This window comes from Gastrolobium bilobum, unplaced genomic scaffold (assembly GCF_033153095.1).
Source record: "Gastrolobium bilobum isolate Gb01-03AN ecotype WA unplaced genomic scaffold, APGP_CSIRO_Gbil_v1 utg39748, whole genome shotgun sequence".
In the NCBI taxonomy this organism is placed as follows: Eukaryota; Viridiplantae; Streptophyta; class Magnoliopsida; order Fabales; family Fabaceae; genus Gastrolobium; species Gastrolobium bilobum.
In genome coordinates, this window is record NW_026898130.1 from 33,551 (window position 1) to 44,646 (window position 11,096).

Genomic DNA, 11,096 nt, shown 5'->3' on the forward strand with positions numbered 1-11,096 from the left:
TTTTTTTTTTTTTATATACAAAAATACAAGTATAAATAATAGTATGGGTGATGAGAAAGTATCAAAATTACACGAAAACACTTCTCCCTCTAGTTAATTTCCTCTCCTTCAATATTTTCTTTGTTTCAATAATCACCTCTAGTGAACTTTTCCCTAATCACCTATGAAACAAATAATAGTATGCAACATTAGCGTTCAATGTTTTAATAGCCAAAAGAAAAACAAAATTACATTTGCTCATCATCACCTAAACTAAACTAAATAATATTTCGAGCCCTTATTTGATTAAATATTAATTGTTGCTTCATATATAAGGCTGCCTCCTGTAATCAGATATTCACTCATAGGTGATACAACTCCATTGCTAATCTTGGCTTTGCAACTGCCACAAGTGACTCAGCAAGAAGTGTACCATCCTTGGACTCCGCAAGATTGATGCTTGATACATTGGGAGGTGCACTCCAAGTGAAGCCATGGATCAACCTAGCAAATAACATTATAGTCATTGTGGTGCCAAGCGTCACTCCAGGACAACTACGCCTTCCTGTGCTGAATGTTATGAACTTCAAATTTGGCTGTGACAAAACTACATCAGAGCCATCACTCTTGAGATGGCGTTCTGGTTTGAACTTGTGGGGCTCATTCCAAACTTTTGGGTTTCTCCCAAGACCTCTTCTGCTTAGCAATATATGACTACCTTTTGGAATCAAGTAATTGGCAACCATTGTGTCATTCATACAGGCATGGGGAACACTGAAAGGTACAATGGGATGAAGGCGAAAAGCTTCTCTTGCGCAAGCCTTCACATAGTTGAGTTTAGGAATATCTGATTCCTGGACCAGTCTATGTTTTCCAACCACATTGTCCAATTCCTCCGTAGCTCGTTGAAGCAACTCAGGCTGATTTATCATTTCTGCTAAAGCCCATTCAATTGCATTTGATGGATTATCCACCACTGCCATCATCAATTCCTACAAGAAATTTGATTAAGTATAGTAATTAAATATATATATTGTGATAAAATCACTTTATACCGGTGTAAGTTATATTTTCAATATTGGTTATTGGTCCAATTTATTTCTAATTGTTTTTATATATTAGATATGGGTTCGCTTTTTCTGCAGTTACTGCAGATAAGTTATCTGCAGTAAGTCCAATACGACGTCGTTTTGGGTTATCTGCAATAAGTTCAATATGACGTCGTTTTGGGACAGAAATCATGGTGTTTTTGTAATTTTAATTTATTCTAGGGTTATAATAATCTTTATATTTATAATTTTTTAAGATTTCAATACCAAAACGACGTTGTTTTGAGAATAAATGCAAATAACTTATCTGCATTAACTCCAGAAATATTTTTCTCATTAGATATATAAATCGTTAGATGCAAACAAATCAATTATTAAGTTTTGATGTAAAAGATTTTATTCTTATACACCAGTTTAAAAATAACATACCCCGTATAAATATAAATAATAGGAAAAGGATTAACGAGTCTTACGTCAAATTTTAACTATTCACATCTACTAGCATTTAACAACTCTAATTTAAGATGCAAGTGAAATCAAAAACTACGATTGAGAGTGTAAAATATATGTATGTCTATGTATATCTTGGAAAGTAGAAAAGTGCTCATGCATGTGACAGAGAAATGAAAAGAAAGAAGTGATGTATTACTATAATTTGAGCCTTGATTTGCTTCGATGTCAACAATGGGTCTTTCAATGAGATCATAACATCCAGCAAGTCCTCTTCATCGGTCTTTGATCCATCATTCCATTGTTTGATTCTCTCTTCAATGATGGGATCATGATACTTGTTCATGATTCTCATAGCCTTCTTTAGTTTGCTCTGATGGCCATCCAAGTCAAGTGCACTCAACCATGAGATATAATCAGAAATAGAAAAGGCATAAATGTATTTAAGCAACATGAAAATGGCATCTACATGTTCTGCTTCCTCAAAACCAGGTCCTCCATTCTTCCTACCCTTTCCGAAGTACCTTGCATTAAAAATCATTTTCCTGATCACATTACCACAGTAATGTTGTGCGACATCCCTCACATTCACAAGGCCACGATCATTCACATTTTTGCACTTGTTGTAGATGTAGAACATAAGGTTATCTGCTTCTTCAGTCCTTTTGTCTTGAAGCCATTGATGCTTCATGGGGGAGAACAAATGGTTGGCAACCATTTTCTTCATTTTCTTCCATTGTTCCCCATAGGGTACAAGAGCTGTAGTCACATAACCACTAGAGACAATATGAGTAGACATGCTTATTGGTCTTGATGCAAAATCTGCATCATGTTTTCTCAAGAATTCACATGCAATGGTGGGGCTAGTGATTGTGATTACATGGGCATTTCCTAAGCGGATACATGCAATTTCAGTGTTCATTTCTTGCATCAACTTTTGTATCCACCGAAATGCAGGCTTGTTTGCTAGCATTTCAGGAAGATTACCAACTATAGGCCATGGTTTGGGACCTGGTGGGAGCTTGGGTTTCTTGGGCTTCTGAATTAAGGGAAATCTTAAGGCTTTGGTAATGGTAAAGACAGAAATGATCATAATAAGCAAAGAAATCCAAAAGGATTGAAGGTGAAACCAAAAAAAACGAGGGTCGTAACCCATTGCATGGAAAAGGATTTTCAAACAAAAATGATGAGATGAGTTCAAGAACAGAATGCATTAAGTAAGGGACTATGGTCAATTTGAGAAAATGGAAGTCAATTTATAGGAGCTAAACCAAAAGGCAAGAGTTGCAGTACTCTATTGGTCTCAAATCCTCCGTATCCAAAAATACATAGGTTAAGTGTCAACTTGATTTCAATAATGTAACAAACAAACAAACAAACAAAAAATTGACCGACAAAAAAGTAACTTTCAGTTTATATTATTTTCATGGACATTTAATTTGAGTTATTTTAAAATGTTAAAATGGTATTATTAATAAAAAGTTAAATATTTTATAGTTATTAATTCTAATAAAAAAATATAATTTACTAAAAAATTAAATCAATAACCACTAATATTTTTCAAAAAAAATATTCTATGCATATGAATAATCTCCTTTAAGAAGTAACAGAATTATATTTCTTTTATGTGATAAAAATCTTCATCCCATTTCCCATAATGAGCCCAGTTAAAAGCTTAAGCGGCTTTCAGAAGTAACAATACCATGGTTTTTATTGGCACCATTCAAAAAAAGGGCCCAGTTGAAAGAATAAGGGGCATCCAGAAGTTAAAACGTTTTAAAGGCACCAGAAATACAGATAGCTAGTAGTTCAGTTGGGATATGGGAACTGGGCACGTGAGATGAGAATATATATTTAATCATTCTCATTATTATTTTTGAAAGAAATTTAAAAGTTTAATACTAAATCGGCCCCGCACAAAATTATCTTCTAAGAAAAATATCTGTAATTTATCTATAAAAAGAAATTACAAAGAGCCCACACAAAAGCATGGGGAAACAGGGAATTCTGCTCAACCACAAACTTCAAGCTGCGTGTGTGTCTCTGAGCGACATATCTTTCTTAACACCACTTCCTTGATGCCACTTCAGCTTGTTTCCAAGAGACCCTATTTTCCAAGTGAATTTTGCAAACATATTATGCATATTTTTTTCATATCTACTCTACGAGTCTATGTACTCCTTTCTAACATCATTAGATGATATTTTGATCTAAATATGTTGGAAACGAACAGATAAAATAAGTATAAAAAAGGATAATCATGAATTTTTTTTTGCATAATATCCTATCTCTTTATTAAAATGAGTTCATCTTTAAAATAAATAGATATGGCTGAATCTGACACATTCTCTCTCGGCCTAATGTTTGTTTGACGAAAAAATAATTGAAAGAAGTGTGTGTCATTTTAAAGGATGTAAAATTATGTCATTTTAAGAAAGAGAAAGAGATAGATAAAGAAAGAGAGAGTTGACAAAAAAATAAAAATGTGGATCCAATCTCTTTGTAAGAGTGAAATAATATAAATTGTGTCATTTAAAAAGATAAACATTTTCATCAAAATAATTTACCACAAACAATGTTATCAGCGTGGCCCACTATTGTAAACCCAATTTTTGAATATTATTTTGTCTAATCAAAACCAATGTCTCCTTCATTTTATTTTTCACATTGTTGGCGTGGGGCAAATCTTGTAAGCCCAATCACCCTCTTCGTCGAATCCAAACCAAATCTCTGTTATACATTTTAAAAAAATTACTTTCGAATTTTTTTATCTATTTTTGGAGTTTTAAAAGATAAAGTAATAAAAATTTTGATTAAAAATTTTAAAACATAAATAATTTAAATAATAAAATATAAATAAACAAGAAATGAACAAACTCACCACAATTGTTCTATGGGTGTACTAAAAAATAGAGGTGGCAAAATATATCAGAGGACTCGGTTAGTGTCGTGTTAACGTTTGACCCGTCAGTTAAATCTTTGTTAATTGATATTTTGTTACACTTATTTGTTACTCTTAATTAGTATTTTTAAGATTATTTGGACATAAATAATGATCTTTTGAGATAAATTGGATTTTTTGGCTTTTTATTGGGTTTTATTTATTTCCGTACTTAATTTCTAGCTTTATGTTATTGCAGTATTTTGATTATATCTCATTCCATATGTGTCTGATCGACCCTATTCTTATTGCGTTTTGCAGCTAATTTAAAGGGCTACAAATATTATACAGACATAAATGGCCAGTTCAGACAATATGATGGTTGAAGTTAGAGCCCAAGTTCGTCACGAGTTGTTGCAGTTTTAATTAGTTAATCAGATTTAAGTTTGTGATTGGAAACCTAATATCTATGAGGCCCAAATCCATTATTTATCTTTTATTTTCTTTTTATACTAGGAAGGTTTTGTAGAGCCTATATAAAGGCATGATTACGAGACCTTGTTAGTCAGTTTTAGTTTTCGTTAAATTGTCTCAGTTTGTGTTTTTTTTATAGTTTAGAGGTTAATAGAGTTTTCTTTTCTTTTCTATTTTGTTCTTCTTCATTTTTCCTTCTTTTTATTATGGTTTTCTACTTAGCCATGTTAGGCTAAGTGTCCTTTAATCAATCCAAGAATTAAGGATTCTGTGACTGAATCCAGAGGACATGTATTTTCCTGATCCAAATCATTTGTCTTCCCTTAACTCTGATTCGAGTTTTGCAATTGCACCAAAGGTAAGTGATTAAACGTTAGATTTAATGTTTAGGTTGATTAACCTGATGATCTTAAGTCAAACGAGCTGATACTTCGCGATTGTGCGAGTAGATGCGCCGTATTGACCAAATGCTAGGCGATCGTCTAGAGAGGAGTTCCTAAGAAATTGAAGGGATTCCAAATTGCTTAGCGTCAGCCAAGATTTGGTAATTATTTGTCTAATGATGGATGTAACACCCCGTATATATCCGGTAATGTTATCATACTATCGTATTAAGCAACGCTTAATTAAAAATGCGGAATATCTTTTTCTTTTCAATTATGATGTCATTATCATTACCAACTTGCTTATTAATCAATTAATAAAACATCGCCTGTATGTAATTGCAATAAAGCAGCTAACTGAAATACCTCATAACATAGATAATAAAAGTGTGGCTCTAGTCACGAAACTACAACAACGTAGACCGGACCATCAAACAATTTATACAACTCCAATCTAAAGTACTAACATAAAGTGTCATGGACAATCCCCATGCTCACTCAAATAAGGCAACACGCCCAACACCAGTCTCTACAACAACATAAACAAAAATAGCGGAAAACATAAACAACATCTATATCCAGTCATGGCAGCAATACAGCATAATATCATCAACTAAGCTCTGGCCTCCTGCCACCAGAGGCATCAGTCACCAAACTACTGAAACCTGAAATAAGCATTCTCCAAACGTGGGATGAGATCTCTAAACAAGAAATCTCAGTAAGGCAAGGGGTCCTCAAGGATCTTCAACCCCAAGCTCACTTACATGTGTAATATAAGTTTAAAAGCAGTTCATCAATATCATTTCTAAAACAGTGCAATGCAGCAGATAATCATGTCATGTGTGCCAATATTATTCTACTGGCCAGAGAAATGCAGGATTTACATACACCAAATACCCACACTAGTGCAAGGCGCTACTTGCATCCACCCCGGATCACCGTCTTGTATGACGCTACATAACCGTCAAGATGGAACAACACATGCATATTAAAAGCCATTACACATAAAGCTCCACAGCATTTCAAATATTCAAAGCATGTAACACAGCATGCATAAAACCACACCCCCATGGGACATGGTGGAACCATAACATGGCTAAACCGAGGACACGAAAGCTTACCTTGCAAGCTAACACCCAAAGCCAAGAGTCCACAGCTCAACGTCCAAACACAGCAGATTCACAATCTGTTATGGACCAATACTATATCAATAATAATGCACCACAAGCATATCAATTTAAGACAACACCTTTTATTACGCTTTACGTCTTAAGGCTTCTTACCAAGCCATAAGCCCTTAATCACTTAGATTCTGACTTAGATAATTAATTACAGAAGTTCAACTTCATCACACTAGGGTCCACAAACCCAAACATCAGTTCTGGATGAACAGTACGCTACTGTTCATCGCAAACCCATAATATACGGATATTCCTCGGGACCATATCCGGATATACAATATACGGATATCCAGAATCTCATATTCGGATATCTAATATCTGGATGCCTAAAACCCATATCCGGATATCACATATTCGGATAGCATATCCGGATATCCAATATCCGGATATTTCACGGGCACATATCCGGATATTTCACGACAGAATGCTGAAAATGCATTTCGTGAAGATATCCTTCCAAGGTTCCATTTTTAACACTTAATTATGTTAAAGCATGCATCTTTATACTGATTAAGGTCCACACCCCAGTTGGTTACTTGATTAACTCATTAAACATGCAAAGATCACACCTTTAACCCATTAAAACACAAGCTCAAGGTAGGTACAACTCTCCAAAGCTCAAAACAGAGGATCGATGGCTCTTGGAGCTCACCACTCTGCCTCTACAGGTTCTGGAAATAAGGTGTACGAAAATGCAACACCAAAGGTTGGTCCTTTCTTCACAAAAAAGCTTCTTTAAGCTCCAAAATGCCACCACAATGGCTCAACACTCTCAACCCCCAAATTCAGCAACCAAGGACCCTCCCAACAGAGGTAAAAACCCAGAATGATGCTCCCAACACACTCACCATAGTGTTTCCCACTCACTCAAGGTGTCTACAAGAAGAAAGTGTGAAGAAAATGGCTTCAAACCTCAAGAAAGGAGAAGAGAAGCCTATGGAACAGTGTTTCAAGGTTCTGGTCAGCCACTCTCACGCACAAAAACTGAAGTCCTAGGGTTATGTGCCAATCATAAGGCTATATATAGTGGTTTAACAATTAAACACACAGTATTAACTTTAATGGCTACGCTTAGCATTTTAATCCCAAACTCTGGATTCTTAACCTACTCAATTTTACAAGAATTATCATATTTTTCTTATAATTTTCGGAGCACCTTTCTGGTACGCGCTTTTCAAAGCCAGTACCGGTTTCTAGCACAAGTTCTCATTATTTGGACTTGGAAACTCGTTTTACAAGTCCTACATATTATTCTAGTAATTATCATGCACTTATTATATTTTTTCGGGATACTTTTTCGGTACGCATTTATACCGACTAGCAGAACCGGTATCTGCACTTTTCTTCCGAAAAGCGACTTTCAGCATTCTTAATCACTTACTATAATTATTAAAGCCTCATAATAATTATTAGGGTCAATTATGGAATCATTTTCTATTTTTTCATAATTTATTAATTAAATTCCTTAATTAACGGTGCAGGTTCTTACATCCACCCCACCTTTTTAGGATTTTGACCTCAAAATCATAAGCATACTTGGTCGAAACTCGGGGAACTGTCAGAGAAGCTCGTCCTCACGCTCCCAAGTACACTCCTCAGGAGTTCTTCCAGTCCATTGTACCTTGACCATCAGAATGATCTTGCTCCTCAGCTGCTTCTCGCCGCGATCGAGTATTTTGAGTGGTCCGACGGGAGTCTTCAGGTTCTCCTGAACCTCCACATCATCTGGTTGCACCACGTGCGAAGGATCTGCTATATACTTTCGAAGCTGAGACACGTGAAACACGTCGTGGATGTTAGCCAAGTTCGGGGGCAAGGCAAGCCGGTAGGCAACAGGTCCTACTCTACCAAGAATCTGGTATGGCTCAATATATCGCAGGCTCAGCTTCCTCACTCCGAGTGCTCGACCAACACCGGTGACAGGTGATAGTCTCACAAACACGTGCTCACCCTCACTGAACTCCAGTGGACGATGCTTGACATCATAGTAGCTCTTCTGGCGATTTTGCGCCTGCTTCAACTTTTCTCTGATCATCTGGATCTGTAAGGTGGTATCTTGGACAAAGTCCAAGCCAAAAAGCTCCTTGTCTCCAACCTCAGACCAACAAGTAGGAGTCTGACACCTCCTACCATACAGTGCCTCGTAGGACGCTATGCCCAGGCTAGCATGAAAGCTGTTGTTGTAAGAAAACTCAACCAACGGAAGGTACCTATCCCATGTCGTGCCTTGCTCCAACGTGCAAGCTCGCAATATGTCCTCCAAGGTCTGGATGGTCCTCTCAGTCTGTCCATCAGTCTGAGGGTGATAGGCGGTACTCAATCTCAACTGCGTACCAAAAGCCTCCTGCAGCGCCTCCCAGAACCGAGATGTGAACTTCGGGTCCCTATCACTGATGATACTCTCGGGCACCCCGTGAAGCCTCACAATCTCGCGAACGTAAAGCTTGGCCAACTGCTATGTAGTGAAGCTCACCTTCACTGGAAGGAAATGGGCAGACTTTGTCAATCTGTCCACAATGACTCATATCGAGTCACAGCCAACCTGAGTCTTCGGCAAACCGACAACGAAGTCCATGGAAATGCTCTCCCATTTCCACTCTGGAATCTCAAGGGGTTGAAGTTTACCAGACGGCTTCTGGTGTTCAATCTTCACCTTCTGGCAGATCAAACACTTGGACACATACACAGCTATGTCCTTCTTCATTCCTGGCCACCAGAAATTTCTCTTCAGGTCTTGGTACATCTTAGTAGCACCAGGATGAACAGTAAACTGCCCCTTATGGGCCTCCGCCATAACCTCTTCGGTCAAGGGACCTCGAGGAATCACAATACGCTTCTGAAACAACAGAAGTCCATCCTCATTCCAAGACACACCGTCTTGGTTCTTCACGTAGTCAAGACACTCTCTCTGCACTTGCGCCTCTTGAATCTTCTCCATAAGCTCATTCCTGACTCTCACAGTCTCCATCTCGAGAAGTGAACCCCCAAACAAGGTGGTCACCTTCAGATCTTGAAACTTCTCTATGAAGTCGAAATCACCCATCGTCAAACTGGATATACTCACGGATTTCTGACTCAAAGCATCAGCTACCACAATGGCCTTGCCAGGATGGTACTTCAACTCAAAGTCGTAGTCCTTCAGAAACTCCATCCATCTCCTCTGCCTCATGTTCAGCTCTTTCTGATCAAACAGATACTTCAAGCTCTTGTGATCACTGAACACCGCAAACTGCATGCCAAACAGGTAGTGCCTCTAAATCTTGAAAGCAAACACAATCGCAGCCAACTCCAAATCTTGAGTCGGGTAGTTCTCCTCATGAGGCTTCAACTGCCTCGAAGCAAAAGCAACAACTCTACCAGACTGCATCAACACACAACCCAGCCCCTTTCCAGAAGCATCACAGTAAAGCTAAAACGGCTCCTCAGGATCAGGAAGGACCAACACAGGTGAAGTAGTCAATCTCTCCTTCAACTCCTAAAAGCACGCCTCACACTCGTGAGTCTACACAAATGGAGTCTCCTTTCGGGTAAGGAGAGTCAAAGGGAGAACCATCGTGGAGAAACCCTTGATGAACCTCCGATAGTAACCTGCCAAACCTAAAAAGCTCCTCACCTCCGTAACTGTCTTGGGCCTCTCCCAATCCAGTAGGGCCTCAATCTTGTTGGGATCCACTGCAACTCCATCTGCTGAAATCACATGCCCCAGAAACTTGACTGATTTGAGCCAAAACTCACACTTAGAAGGCTTAGCATAAAGCTTTTTCTCCTTCAGCACTTGCAGAACTATCCTCAGATGCTCTGCATGCTCCTCCTCAGTCTTGGAGTAGATCAGAATATCATCAATGAAGACAATCACAAGCTGATCCAGATACGGCTGGAAAATCTTGTTCATGTAATCCATGAACACTGCCGGCGCATTGGTGAGTCCGAACGGGATCACCAAATACTCAAAGTGACCGTATCTCGAACGAAACACGGTCTTAGGGACATCCTCCGGCTTCACCCGAATCTGATGGTATCCGGACCGGAGATCAATCTTGGAATACACACAAGCACCCCTGAGCTGATCCAACAGATCATCAATCCGAGGAAGGGGATACTTGTTCTTGATTGTCACCTTGTTCAACTGCCTGTAGTCGGTACACAATCGCATTGTCCCGTCCTTCTTCTTCACAAAGATGACAGGTGCTCCCCAAGGAGACACACTCGACCGGATGAAATCTTTCACTGAAAGATCCTCAACATGCTTCTTAAGCTCGGCCAACTCTGGTGGCGACATCCGATATGGAGCTAAAGAAATCGGCCCCACACCAGGCAACAAGTCAATGAAGAACTCTATCTCCCGCTGTGGCGGAAACTCAGGAATCTCCTCAGGAAACACCTCGAGGAACTCCCCCACCACAGGAATGCCAGTGATATCCTCCTGTGTCTCACTCACCAAACCTCCCAACATGACATAACCAAATGCCCCTGCTCTCAAGGCCTTCCTAGCCTGCAGCAATGAAATATATGGCGAGGAACTAGTTGTGGAATCACACAGAGACATCACCACGCGCTTTGCACAACAATCAATCAGTGCACAATTTCTAGACAACCAATCCATGCCCAGAATAATCTCAAGGTTGGCCATCGGCAATCCTATCAGATCTACCGAGAACTCACGGCCATCCCACTGAAACGCTACATAGCGATGAACAGT

At 38.7% G+C, this 11,096-nt stretch overlaps 1 protein-coding gene across 1 annotated transcript; it reads right to left on the reverse strand.

Moving 5' to 3' along the window:
- Window positions 1-341: 341 nt before the first annotated feature.
- LOC133313016 (isoleucine N-monooxygenase 2-like) lies at window positions 342-2,634 on the reverse strand. The gene is made up of 2 exons (XM_061514311.1): window positions 1,678-2,634; window positions 342-971 (listed from the first exon to the last, which is right to left on the reverse strand). The coding sequence occupies exons 1-2, from the start codon at window positions 2,632-2,634 to the stop codon at window positions 342-344; spliced, it is 1,587 nt and encodes a 528-aa protein (XP_061370295.1).
- Between the last annotated feature and the right edge of the window lie 8,462 nt (window positions 2,635-11,096).